Source organism: Podarcis filfolensis, assembly GCF_964270895.1.
Source record: "Podarcis filfolensis genome assembly, chromosome: 1".
Taxonomy (NCBI): domain Eukaryota; kingdom Metazoa; phylum Chordata; class Lepidosauria; order Squamata; family Lacertidae; genus Podarcis; species Podarcis filfolensis.
In genome coordinates, this window is record NC_139604.1 from 120579101 (window position 1) to 120593723 (window position 14623).

At 39.4% G+C, this 14623-nt stretch overlaps 1 protein-coding gene across 12 annotated transcripts in view; it reads left to right on the plus strand.

Annotated features, from left to right (window-relative positions):
- PPP2R5C (protein phosphatase 2 regulatory subunit B'gamma) overlaps positions 1-13991 on the plus strand; it is a 78065-nt gene extending 64074 nt beyond the window's left edge. For 6 of the 12 annotated variants that reach the window (XM_083614948.1, XM_083614952.1, XM_083614949.1 and 3 more), the window contains 4 exons: positions 2573-2674; positions 4266-4338; positions 8032-8148; positions 10931-13991. In XM_083614948.1, coding sequence (XP_083471074.1) covers positions 2573-2674; positions 4266-4338; positions 8032-8148; positions 10931-11062 — 424 coding nt within the window. In that variant the 3' untranslated portion in view covers positions 11063-13991. The remainder of the gene's footprint in view (positions 1-2572; positions 2675-4265; positions 4339-8031; positions 8149-10930) is intronic. The other 6 variants (XM_083614953.1, XM_083614955.1, XM_083614951.1 and 3 more) reach the window with 2 other exon arrangements.
- Positions 13992-14623: the final 632 nt, after the last annotated feature.

A 14623-nucleotide genomic window follows, 5' to 3' on the forward strand; every position in this document is an offset into this window, starting at 1 on the left:
TGCCACACACAATGGCATAGTGGGGCAAGTCTGGTTCACAGCCCTCCCACCCTGCTGCATACATCAGAGGTGGGGAACTCTTTTGCCTCCATGGGCTAGATCCTTCCCGGGATATGCCTTGTAGGCCAGATTTGACAGATGGGTGGGGCTGCCCACCTGTCAATCACCTGGAGTCACATATGTGGGCCTTGAAGTCCAAAAGTCGGAATGTCAGTGCCCCTCACATGCAACAAGATGCTTCCAAAAGGAAGTCCCGCCCTCCCCATGATTTTAGCAGCTTCCACATGTAGTGGGGCTTCCTCCTCTCCCCACACCCCCACAAAATTGGCTCTGTGGGGGTTCAGTAGAAACCCATAGAACACCACACAGTGGGAGGAGAAGGGGGGATTGTTCCATCCAGCAAGCTTGAAATGTTTGCCCTGGGGGAGCTAAAGTAAAGGGACCCCTGACTGTTCGGTCCAGTCGCGGACGACTCTGGGGTTGCTCATCTCACTTTACTGGCCTAGGGAGCCGGTGTTTGTCCGCAGACAGCTTCCAGGTCATGTGGCCAGCGTGACTAAGCTGCTTCTGGCAAACCAGAGCAACGCATGGAAGCGCCGTTTAGCTGTGGTACCTATTTATCTACTTGCACTTTGACGTGCTTTCGAACCGCTAGGTTGGCAGGGATTCAAACCGCCAACCTTCTGATCGGCAAGCCCTAGGCTCTGTGGTTTAGACCAGAGCGCCACCCGCGTCCCCTGGGGGAGCTATCACCTGTTAATCCCTCACTATGAATTGTAACCCATGACTCCCAGTACGTTTCCAAGCACAATTGAAAGTGTTGGTGCTGACCTTTAATGCCCTAAGCGGCCTTGGCCCAGTATACCTGAAGGAGTGTCTCCACCCCCATTGTTCAGCCCAGACACTAAGGTCCAGCTCCGAGGGCCTTCTGGTGGTTTTCTCACTGCGAGAAATGAGGTTACAGGGAACCAGGCAGAGGGCCTTCTCGGTAGTGACGCTTGCCCTGTGGAATACCCTCCCATCAGATGTCAAGGAAATAAACAACTATCTGACTTTTGGAAGACATCTGAAGGCAGCCCTGTTTAGGGAAGTTTTTAATGTTTCATGATTTATTGTGTTTTTAATATTTTGTTGGGAGCTGCCCAGAGTGGCTGGGGAAACCCAGCCAGATGGGCAGGGTATAAATAATAAATTATTATCATTATAAGTTTATATTATTTCCCCTCTTTTCCCTCTTTTCCTTCTTTCTGCATTTCTGTCCTAGTTGGTTGTATTTTCATATAGCATGAATCTCCTTTGTCAGTTTTCATCCACACAGTAGTTTAGAATTCTAGCATGAACCTGTTACTAGCCACCTTGATTCTGCAACTGCTATTTGCCTAAAGGGCCTTTTAACTGTGCGAATGCTGGATGTCCCATAGCCGGATGCTGGTGGCAGACTAATGACTACCGGTAGAGTAGCCAACAATGCATGTTAAATCTGCACAGTGAAAGAAAATGCTGAGTAGACCGTATTAAAAGTTGATTTACACTAACTGGATGTCAGTAATCCATTGATATATTGGTTTTAAAGTAACATGGATTACTTCATTGAAGATTTGGCAGTCTGTATTTTTTTTTGCTTCACCACTTGTGGCTGTCCAGTCATTCTGTCCTAAGCATGAGTAATATCACTGTGTGCAGTCACATACACAGAGTATATGGCACACCTTTGTACGTGTTTAACTTGCATGATGCAAGGAGCCATAAAACTGGATTGACTTTTGTATCTGATGGCCTAACATGTGAGAGATTATTTTTGCAGAATAACTTAACTTCTCTGGCAGGGAGTGCTGCCTAATTCAGGTGACGAGCTTTTACTTTCTCTCCCCACCCCCAATACCATTTTCTGATCTGCTAATTTTAGCTTAAGATATGAGCTGATAGAGTAACCAAAATTCTCCTACCACTGCCAGTGGCTGTAATCTATCAGGAAAATTACCTTGTAGAGACACTACAGCTGTGCTCAGGAAACATTTTAGCCCAGTATGTCTGCATAATGTTGCATAATTTTCACATCAGTTGCTAGAAACATGTTAGATGTAGTTTCAAGTATTGGCAATGTTCTTACTTCTTTTACTGAGGCTTCTGTTACTGCATGGAATTTTGTAATATGGACGATTAATGTTAAAATTGCTGGAATTATAGCATTGATATTCAAGAGGAGAGCAATACAACATCTAAAGAGTGCTTGTTTTTTGGTGTTGAGAAGTTATAATGCATACTTTAGCTAATGGAAGCATCCAGTGACTAATTTCTGGTTTTTATGGTGTATGTGTATTTTGAAATAATCAAACTTCCAGAAGAGATATTTTGTAATTATTACCTTTAGAAGACATCTGAAGGCAGCCCTGTTTAGGGAAGCTTTTAATGTTTAATACACTATTGTATTTTAATATTCTGTTGGAAGCCGCCCAGAGTGGCTGGGGAAACCCAGCCAAATGGGCAGAGTATAAATAATAAATTATTATTATTATTATTATTATTATTATTATTATTATTATTATTCTGAAGCCAAAATTTTACTTTATAGGACAATACATGGCTTGATTTACAATGCTCTGAAACTATTCATGGAGATGAACCAAAAACTGTTTGATGACTGCACACAGCAATTTAAAGCAGAAAAAGTTAAGTAAGTTTCCTCTTGAACATCTTCCTTTTTCCCCCTTTCATTTTGTTTTCCACTGATTTATTAGAATAAGCACTATCACTTCTATTTATATATAAAAACAATAACAACTGTTTAGCTCCTTGAAAATGTTCTCTTCCTGCTATTATCATCATGATTGGTTTATATTGCACGCCTGTATATTGTTTCACAGTGCTTACTTGAGCTGTGTGAAACACATTAATCTCAATCAAAAATGGGCTGATTCACAATTCACCGTCTTGTTTTGGAGAATACTTGGGGGAGGCTTGAGCAATTTCTGGGATTCATCCAGAGCTCAAAAAGGCCCAGCCATAGGAAACACCTCTATCATGAGATTGCAGAGTGTCAGTCCCTCTTCTTCCTTTTGTACACTTCACCAGATTAAAAATTCTGGAGGAGAAAGAGGGGAAGCCCCACAAAAGCCAATGGCTCTCTGCCCTAAATGTTGCTGAGCATTCTCAGCAATCCCATTGTCCACAGAAGCTCTGGGAACTTCATTCATGTTCCTCCAGGAAGAACAGAGAATTTTATTTCCTGGAGTAAGCAAAAATATTTATACCCTGCATTTCCTCATATATTTCAAGGGGCAGCTTTGAAATGGGAGAGGGGGCCATATTACTTGTGGCCGGTGCATAAAGAAGAATGGGAAAATTTACTTCACAGAACAGATTAAGCAACCCTCAGTTTTACCCATAGCTGCTATATTCCCTCTCTCCCAAGGCTAGCCCTATGATGAGACAAGGTGAACCACACACACACACGTTCACACACTGCCCACGAAAGTGCTTCTCACTGCCTATTATGCTTTTATATTTGTTGGAAGCTGCCCAGAGTGGGTGGGTACAAATAATAAAATCATTATTGTTCCTGCCCACCATCACAACCAGCCTTCCACTACTGCTGGTCACCATGGACCACCACCACCACAAGGCATTGAGTGGCGGTGCTCTTAACAGCAGGACTGTCCAGAGCATGGATCTCACCACTCCTCATCCTGAGGCTTTGTGGGTGAAGTAGCCACAGAAATTTGGCCACCAGAGTGCCATCGTTTTGCCATAACAGCAGCCAACACTACACAGAACCAGTCTGTTTAAACAACATTTACCACCGTTGCAGCAAAGTGGTGGCACAGGCAATCTCTGTGGTCACTTCAAACCTAATGCCTCATTCTGAGGAAAAACTACCTCAGGCAGGGCACAGTGTTTCACCAGCCCTACACAAATACACACCCCTTCAAAATTTGGTTAAGTGGGGTGGGAAAAGATACTTCCAGCCATGGCAAGGTTTGGAGTGGGGTTGAGCTTATCTTGTAATGACTAAGGGTTTTCTGGTATGTGGAGGAATGGGGAGAGGATCATTTCTGAAATTATTTTCTAACCCCAATATGTACTATACATGATATCTTACGGCTGTTTAACCTTCTGTTATATTTAAATATATGTCCAACGTTAAACAAGTAAATACAAAAAAAAGCCCTGTCCTTTTCTATAGTGTCAAAAGCAATTTAGTAATTTGATTTATTTGAAAAGTTCATTGAGCTTTTTCTGTGACGTGTGTGGGTTTTTTCCCCTAGGGAGAAGCTAAAAATGAAGGAACGGGAAGAAGCTTGGGTTAAAATAGAAAATCTAGCCAAATCAAATCCCCAGGTATTTCAAAAACATTCAGAGGCTGAACATGTCAACTGTACATTAGATACTGCTGGAACAGTAAGGGCCACCATGAATGTAACATTTCCTTACTCACATTTTTTAAAGTAATTAAAGAAGATGACTCGGTGTGGCTGAAGTGTGCATCTTTTGGTGGTTTCCAATTGTCCATGTGGCAATAACAAATACCACACAATAGCCTGGTTGTTAAAAGCTCTTCATCACATGGTCAGTCTTTAATAAATACTTCTTCTAAGAGCTGTAGCTGCCACAGGTGAGCCAGAGAACAGTATTCATGTATGAACCAATTATTGACAAGCCAACAGAATCCACTGTTTGTATGTAATGTTGGAAAAGTCCACGCAGAAAACAACATACATAATTTCTGGGATATAGGTCCCAGGAACCTTGCAAGATGCTGCTCTCATACTTGTGACTCATCAGACACCACAAATGCGGGTTTAGGTGTTTTCCACATACTTCTTAACTGTTGCCTGAAAAAAACGTGACTAGCAAAATATTTAATTAGAACTAGCCCTAATATTCCTTGCCTGTTGAGATCAAGCAGGTGCCTTCACTGTACTCTTTTTTGGCACCTGTTTGGACAAGCCGACCCAGATGCTTAGGAAGTTGAGGTCATTTTAATCTGTTTTAGTATTTTACCTTTTGTATGTTTTAAAGTAGGGTTGTGGGGGTTTTTTTACTCCTTTTTATTGTTTTATCATTTTGTAAACTGCTTTGAGTATTTTTTAAAAATCAAGTGGTGTACACATTTTATGAAATAAAGAAATAATTCAAGTGATACATTAAATCTGTAAGGGTGTTTTAAAATGTCATTGTGCCAGTGGCCTGTTGGCAGACTTGGTCACAACCGCTTTTGAGATGTCTCCCCCCCCCCCATTCAAGTGGTATATAAATTTCATGGAATAAAACAAATAGATTAAAATCCCTATGGTTTGTATCCAGAGTAGCCCTTCTGTTCACCAAAGGGCGGGAGATCCAGTAGAAGGAAGGAGGCTGATTTTTCCAATTCCCCCTGCAGCCTCTTACACCACTTCCCACGCTGTTCTGTAGGGTCCTCCATCCCTCCTCCGGTTCAGGTTTTCAGGAGGCACAGAGCTGAATTTGGAATTGGCAGGAATTACCTCTCTTCTGTGAGCTGAACTTCACTCATGGGATTGAACTGCAGCAATAGGACTCTCTTTTAGCACATCTACAGTAGAAATTTAAACTAGTTTTCAAATTGGTTTAATTGGAGGTCAACAAGAAGGAGTATTGGAAATCTTTGTTCTATAAAAAGAACTGAAAGCCCCAGAATTCCTCAGTTAGGAATCATGACAATTTAAAAAGGTCTGAAAACTATTTTAAGTTTTAGTGCAGACATATCATTAGCTGAGCAATTTTCTGTTGTTGTTGAATGGCAATCTGGTTTAAATCTCCAGCTAACATTGTAATAGCTATAGAGAAGATTGTTACTAGAAGTACATATTCAAATAATTTTATTTGGATGAATTTGAGTATGCTGCAGCATTTATTCTATCAGATGGCGTGTCTGAAGCAGCCAAAGAATATTGACAACACTCCTAGTAGAAAAGTTTATTGATTAAGACCTTACTGGGGTTGTACTTGACCCTAGACATACTTACAGAGAAGTAAATCCTGTGAAACTGTGGGATTTATTTCTGAGTAAAGATGTGTAAAATTGTGAAGGGAGTCTAGAATTGGCATTGATGTTAGCTATGCAAATATGGTCAGTCGCTACAACTGCCATGATTTTTGAGGCACAGAGGTAGTAATCCTACGTAGAAATAAACCCTGTTGAACACTGTGGGAACATAGAAATTTGCTACCGTGATACTTTTTTTAAAATAGACTTTTTTTTTCAAAGAATATTAAGTAAATTACAATTGGTTTTGTTTTGCTTCGTAATATGTTGCTTCATTAAATTACATAAAAGAAGATTTGGTGCGAAAGTACACCAATGCCAATGATTGATCTCAGAATTTGTAACTCTTACACTGTTTATAAAGTAATCATGCATGCTGCTTGTGTGGATCAGTTTGTATAAATAGTGGACCCAATTACATATAAACATATTGTTGTTCAGGTTAATTTAGTATCAGTGATAAGTTATTATAAAATGAATTTCATGCAGAAAATATATTAAAGGATTAATTGGTCTGTTGGATAATTGTTCAAATTAGTGAGTTATCTTAGAGCAGATTTGCTGACTCATAAAACTTAATTGGCCCCATTTGCACATCCCAGTAGGCCATAGTTCATGGTTTACCATGATCTTGCCTGCTTTGTTGCTTCTGGATAGCACTTAAGAGAAACAAACCATGATCCTTGGCTTACAGTTGCATCCAAACTGGATATCATAGTTTGTCTGGGTGAAACAAACCACAGTCTCTGGTTTGGATATAATGCTATCAACTATGTTTTACTGAGGTGCAAACAAGACCACATAGTCTCTTGATTCAGGTAGGTAGTTGTGTTGGTCTGATGCAGTAAAAATAAAATAAAAATTGCCCAGTAGCACCTTAGAGACCAACTAAGTTTATTCTGGGTATAAGCTTTCGTGTGCATGCACACTTGGTATCTGAAGAAGCGTGCATGCACACGAAAGCTGATACCCAGAACAAACTTAGTTGGTCTCTAAGGTGCTACTGGGCAATTTTTTTATTTATTTCATATAGCTTCTTATTATTGGCAAGTGCTGATACCAATAATTGGGCTAATGCAAATATTTTAGCATGCTGGTCTTCTTTTCCTGGCATACCTTTAGCCACCATTTTGTGCAGTGATTGGTCTTAAATTCTTCTACTAAATTTTAAAATGGTAGGTCATCAACCAGTATAAAAATGTTTGCTCTAAAGGTTACTTTTGATTGTATCTTGGGTCCTAGGAGCTAGTTTAGGGTTTGACTGAACGTAGCTGACTGTTTCTCATTTGAATTTCCCATCACACCAATTTAGCGTGTCTAGTTTGGAAATCCTTCAAAGTCTCAAAAGTGGTGCAGGATAAGGGGGCTGGGTGCATGAAGCCAAACTGGGAGAACCATATTGTTTCATATTTCCATTGCAGAAACGTAATAGCCCTTCTGGATCAGAGCAGTAGTGCATTATTCAGCATCTTGTTTCCCACAACAACCAGTCAGATGTTCTGGGAAGCCTCACAAGTAAGGCATTCCCCTTTAAAGCCATTTAAGCTAGTGGTCATAACCTCCTTCTCTGGCAGCAGATTCCATAAACTAAGCACTGTGTGAAGTTATTTTCTGTTTTGTTATTTGTTTTTTATCTCCTGCAAATGGGTTTTATTGGATAGAACAACACATTTTCTCCACCATACACAGTTTCAAAAAACCTCAGTCGTGTCTCACCCTTAACTAACGGGTTTCAACACTGACAAAATGAACCTTAGATTATTATTTTTATGCTCATTTCATTATTTCCATTGGACATACGGCTTTATTAGATTTCAACAAGCAGTTTGGACTATCAAATCTCCTGTTTTTTTAAGATAGAAGCTATAACAGTTCATGGTTTAATCCAAAACTCAATTAGTGCAACAAAATGTGTAAATTACTCTTAATCAAGTGTGAGGGTAACATTTCTGTCAGTAAAATTGCTGTTGCTAATCTTAAGCTTTGCCATCGAAAATTCTGACATAAAACATTTTGCATTTGGTTAGTACTCAGTATTTAGTGACACCTGTCTGGTGAGCAGTCCTGTTGCAATGGAAACAGATGGGCCTTTAATTGAAGACTTGCAGGTGCTGAAAAAGGCAGTGAAAGAAGAAGCTTGTCCGGTAAGCACATAGGAAGAAAAATTAGCCTACTCGTTCCAAACTTGATTTAGAAATTACTCATTTTGGTTAGTTGTTATGCTTTTCCTCTCTAAATGACAAATTTGAAACGAGCAGAATAATTTTAGTAATTTCTAAGTAGTTTCCTGTTGTCAGTAAAATAGTTATTGTAGCTGTTGACAGTGTCCCGTTGCATATGTGAGCAGTGAGAATTTTTTGTCCTGTGTTTATTAAGTGGCTTCAGAACCATTAAAGTGAAGTGGGTATTTCAACGAATATACAGTGAAGAGATTGCTTAACAGAACTCGCTTACTGAAATTCCATGTTTTTTTATTCCCTCGTCCCGTGTCTGCTCAGCACAAGACTGCTCAGCCCTGGCTTCCCTGGAATCAGAGGATTGCCAGTGAGTCTTGATGCCCTCTCTGCCAAAGCCACACTGAGAAATCAACGCACATCTAGTTATCGGGTTCCATGAATGTGATGCCTGTGGTTGCAATGGCACCCCTGGGTATCTCCTGGCACCCACAAAGCTTCTAAGTTCACCCCCTAACTGCCCCTTTTTTCAGAAGGTGGTGAGGGTTGTCCTTGAAAAATGCAGAGAGCTAAAGGAGAAAATTGGAAGACTCCTTTCTGCTTCCTCTTTCAGCTCTGTGTGCTTTTCAAGACAAAGTGACCAAGAGGATAGAGGAAGAGTGAAAGGGGTGGGGGTGGAATGCACAGGCATCAGGAGTAAAAGAACGGAGAAAAAGCTGTGTCTATACGTACATGCACACACACATAATGAATCCAATAAAATGGATCCAATTGACATTGCAGAATTTTAATAGGTTTGCCCTACCACTACCACCATTGAATCAAAGATCACATGTGCCTCCATAGACTGAACCGTAACCATCACACATCTGGTGGCTTCCAGTTCTGCCAGTACAAAAAAAACATGGTTCTGCAGCACAGATCCTCATAATTTTTTTTGCAAGGGAACATCTCAAAATTACCATCTAATTATAGGCCACATCTTTGTGCATAGATGTGTTATGTGATTTGTTGGTGGTTTTGTTCTCATCCCGTGTTGAATCATGGGATCTATGCCCTTGGGTAAATGTGTTTGTGGTGCTGGCCACAAGGACCAGATTTGTGATCTTTACTGTGCAGTCTACCAGTGTGGTCTTTCATTTGCTGGTGGGGAGGCAAATTTAAGAGGATAAGCTTTAATTCTACTGAATGTGATTTTTACCATTGGAAAAACAAAAGGGTATGGTGTGTGTGGGTGTGCGCACACACATACACATGTGTATGTGTTAGTGCATGCACATGCACAATTGTGCATGAAGACCGGAAGCAATCAGAGGTGGTAGTATCCAGTGCACTGTCAAAATTCCAGATGTGCTCAGGCTCAAAAAAGTTGGTGACTCCTGGTTTAAACATAGAGATACTGCATATTTAAATATGGCGCAAAATTTAATAACAATTGGTTTCATTAGAAGGCTTCACTGTCAAGTAGAAACTGGTCTAGCTTCATCAGTGAGGACTTCAATATTTCTAGCAACACACGTATACTTCAGGTAGATAGAAAATGATCATTGGTTGTTATTCCTGCTCCCTCTACCCCACCCCTCAGCATCTTGGATTTTATAGTCCTGACCTAATTCAGATCCTGCCCACGACTACTTACTACACAGGTTTTTGAGGCTAAAACTGCATAAGGACCAAATAAGGATATAAATTCACTCGTTCATTCAGCCTGTATTGGCATAATTTAGACAACAAAATCATAAAAGAGAAAGAAGGAAAAAACCATCCATAAAACACTGGCGATCCAAACATATTAAACACGTAAAACGTTTATTTCCTGGAATATAGCTGGATGGAAGAACAAAGCTACTGACCCCAACCTCATTGATTATCTCAAAAGTTTTGACAGTATCTTACTCCAAGAAACTTGGTTAGTGACTGAATATAAATCATTATAAGGGGGTGGGCAGGTGCTCACCCCCAAACCTATGTCACCTGTGTTTCTCCTTCCCCCATTTCTGTCCCTGCAACCTGCTATTTTTTCCATCCTCAGTGTTGTTGTAGGAGCCTATGCCTGCATTTGAAAGCCTGGCTCACAGCTGCCATAGCATTGCTATGCATCTCTCCAGCTGGCAAAAGAGCTCAGTGCAAGGCCATGGTCTTTCTCGCTTTGGGCCAAATAACAGTAGGAGGCAGGCAGGCATAGTATAGATGTGTCTCCCCAATAAAGAAAACCATAGTTCTATGTATGGCAGCTACATATGCATCCATGTACACTACTTCTGGACGTACTGACCTACTTGGGTGAGTAATCAAAACAAGCCATTCCATCCATTGTAGTGCTACACTGTGCTTCCATGGACCTATGGCTGACTCCTAGGATGGTGCTGTCTTGGTGGTAGCCGCAAAATTGGAATGGGCACCTGTAGCCGGAAGAGGGAGTGGGTAGGACAGTTTGCTACACGACTGCTCACCAGGGGGCATGGCTATTAGCCTAAACAACTTAAAAATGGTATGCCTATAATGATAGTATGTACTGACTGTTAAATTTATGGACTTGGTGGCTTCCCAAAGAACCAGGAGAATCCAAAAATATATTCAGAGGGGTGCCGTGTATGGATAAGCATTGCATCAACCATGTCATTCCAGCAGTAGCCAGGTTGTATTGCCAACTTGCTGTCGTAAGCTTGCTAATAATACTTTTCTTCACCCCAAAAAACCAACCTATTGTGGATTAAATCATTGCATTAAAAAAAATGCATTTTGATTTTAGGCACAGAAGGAACAGAAAAAGGATCGTGTTATTGTGCGCCGCAAGTCCGAACTGCCTCAGGATATCTATACCATGAAAGCCTTGGAGTCCCATTGCCGAGCTGATGATCTAATAACGCATGATGGGCATTAGACTATTCAAGTGAAATCTTATTTGGAGGAAAACCCTTTTTTCTGGACTCTGTTCCACAGTAGAGAACTTACTTTTTTTGTGCCATACTGATCAGTTACACACAAGTCAAAGCTTTTTCCCCAGTCCCATTTCTTTAGGCAATAACTTTGATACAGTATGCGCAGCTCAAGATTAGTTGTTCAAACAATGGTAAATTATCTGATTCTATATGCAGAACCTTGGGTTGACAAGTATTAAAAGAAGACACTTCCTTGAGGATGTTGGCATAGTACTAGCCAGTCGGAAGCATGCACTTTCCCCCCTCCATATTATTACTGAGAAAAGAACAGCCTTGGCACAAATCATCAAACACTGTTGCCACACAACCTCCCTAAACCTTTTTGGCTGCTCCACCTTCCCTCTTTTGTGCGGGGCGTGGAAAGCAGTTCTGTATATGGAAAACCATGAAACCATAACGTTGATCATATTGTTTGCAGTATGTACACCTGTTGGACTACAGTCGGCTGCAGCTTGTGGCTCATGTACATCATATAGGTGCAGGCACACAAGAAAATGCGTGTGTGACTGCACATTCCTTTTTTTTTTTCTTTATATGGAACTCCTTTCTGTGTGTGCAAAGTGGCCTTGCATAGGTTTTCCTAATTAGAAGCTGCAGTACAGGAGTGCCTGGTAGGCTGAGGCCATTTTCTTTCTATTCTTCCTGTCCCCAAAGTTGGTACTGTGGCAATAGCTGAGTTTTTAAATTCACCGAAAACCTATTAGGCATTTTTATAACACTGAAAAAAACTTCCAGGGCGGGGGGGAAACAAACCTGCATTACTGTCTTGACAAATTCCTGGCAGCTTGGAAACACACACACAGTTAAATTGTTCTCAGTTCAGCTTACAGAATGGCAATTTTCATGACAATCTTCGATCACGGCTAATTTCTGGGAGCTCTGAAAATTATTTCAGAGAGGGGCACCCTCAAAGTACTTTATATGGATTGAAGCCATATTTTCCAATCTTTTAGCATGTAATAGAAGCTGAGTATTTTGGAACTGACCTGCTAGAAAAAGAATTTGTGTTCCTAAAACTGAAATCCTGTCTGCCTTGATTAGAAATAAATTGCATTTAAAAAAAAAGTCATTGCATAACTCTTATTTTGGTTTCCCCCAAAAAACTATTATTTCATTTACCAGAATGACTTCAGTGTTTTTCTCCCTTACCTGAGTTTTTACTGCATGGCATATTTTGAGCTCTAAGAGTTCTTTTTGTAGACATCATGAGACCAGCTAGCTGGATACATTTCTCTGGATGATATAATTTGATAAGAGTGCAGCATTAGTACCTTTTCAGATTATATTTAATAAGACAACAGATCCTCATTGCATTATGCATTTTTCAGATGCCTGTCTTAAAAGCTGAGAAATGAGTTACAGAAGTTCTGCTGTCATATTGTTTTCTGTGGTGAAAAGCACATGTAAAACATACACACCTCACAAGGAAAAAAACCTCATCCCAGTTACTGTTGATCTTCAAATGCTGCTATATATTCCACAAGATTACGTGCATGTTGTGAGCTCTTTTTTATTGTTGTGGATGGGAAAGCACGAAGAAATTTTATATATATATATAGTGCTTTGTCTTCGATATTTGATTTCTCTCAGGGTGGCCAGTATTTTTAGACTTTTGTATCCTGCTTAAGAGCTGGGTTTCAGTTGTGTTTTATTTAGAACAAGCAACTAATTTCTTTTGTCTCTGGCAGTAGCAAACAGTGTTTTAATGTCTTGATGCAGAAAAAGTTAAAACATGTGGCTTCTTTAAAATAAGTTTTTAAGGAAATGAGGTATCGTGAATCCATTAAAATTACTGTGCGAAACAGGCAGTTATAGTAACCTTGTGCAGATGTAGTGCCTGCTGTCTGGTCTCACTTAAAACAAAATGTCCAATATTTATTGCAAAAGCTATGGGGAGAAATCATATGTGGTGTGAGGGGAATTAGTGGTAAGGCAGAACTAAATTAATATAAAGACCACTCCAAGCTTCAAATAAAATACCCATTCTGTGTAAAAACAATTCCTGTTAAACTTGAAAATAAATATGGTTTACCATGAAAAAACAAGTAATTTAAAGCAGATTAAAGATGTCTTCCCTTTTTGAGGTGGTGGGAAAGGGTGCTTTTTTAATTGCAAACGGCAACGTCTATATGTATTTTGATATACCATTGTTTGAACTTCCATCTTTAGCTGGTAACCTGTCAAATACCTTTTTTATAATTAGGCTGTTCAGTAGGTTCATGAAAGAGGTTTCTGGAAAGAAGCATTCAAACTAATGTTATCCTCTGGGGGGAGTGGGAAAATATTGTATATCAATGTTTGGTTGACTGTGTAACGCTCAACGTATAAGATCTTTCACTGTCTAGATTTTATTTTTTCTCTTTACTGAAGATAAACATTCACCAAAAAGCTAACGTTCTGGGATAGGTAGGAAAATTATGCCATGAAAACTTGCTCTTGAGATTTTGGGCCAGTTGACAAACTTGCCTAAGCAATATTCTAAAATTTAGCAGCACTAATTGTTTGGCTTGTTTGTTATCACCATTTTTATGCTCTGTATAAGTTCTGTATTAAATTATTCTAAAAACTAATACATCCAAAATAAAAACGTGCAAATAAAATATAGTTTTGGTGACTGTTGTTCTTCATAAAGTTCAGTGTTAGCCATCTTCCCATGTTCTCCAAAATTTTATGCCTGTACATCAGGAATGTCAAAAAGAATATTACCAAGTGTCTTTTTTTGTGTGTGGCTTTAGTATGGCTTCATTTTAATATTGTACATACATTGTACTTTGTTTTATTGTAATGAGTAATAAAAATGTAGACTTCATATTTTGTACAGAATGGTCCTATGTACAGAATAAAAAGTTCCTAGAAACAGCAAAAAAAAAATTATAGGTAAGTGGCACAATTTTTCTTTATACTATATCTGTATCTTTATGCTTTAGTTGAATGCTATGTTCAAATGTACCAACCTATTTTTTAATATTTTATAATTCAGGTTTTTTTGTTCAGACATTGTTTTATGAAGAAAAACTTCATACACCTGCCATTTAATATGCTCTTTTATCTAGTTTTTAAATTCTAAAACTGGTGTATTATATGGATTAAATAAAGAAGAAATGGAATTTTACCTGCTCATCATAAAACTACGTTTAACTTAAGGAAAGGATCTTCCAGCAAGAGTGCAGATTATGTAGGTATCCAATAAAAAAACCCATACAAAACAAAGTTTCAACAAGGCCTTTTAAGGGGGGCTACATCATCTACAGAAGACTCAAACCATCCAATTGACCATACGTAGAATGATGAAGCAGTCTATATATAGGTGGTGGCCAGGAGAAATCGATGATTCCATTTCTGTCCCCTTGACAAGTCAGACCTGTGTGTTCACTCTGCCCGTAATTACAAAAGTTGCAAAAACTGTTGTGTGAAAAATATGGTTTTTGACAATTGGGTTTTCTTAGTGCAAAACATGGAGGTTTTAGCACTCTAGTGTCTTGTTGCTCCATGCAAAAAAATGA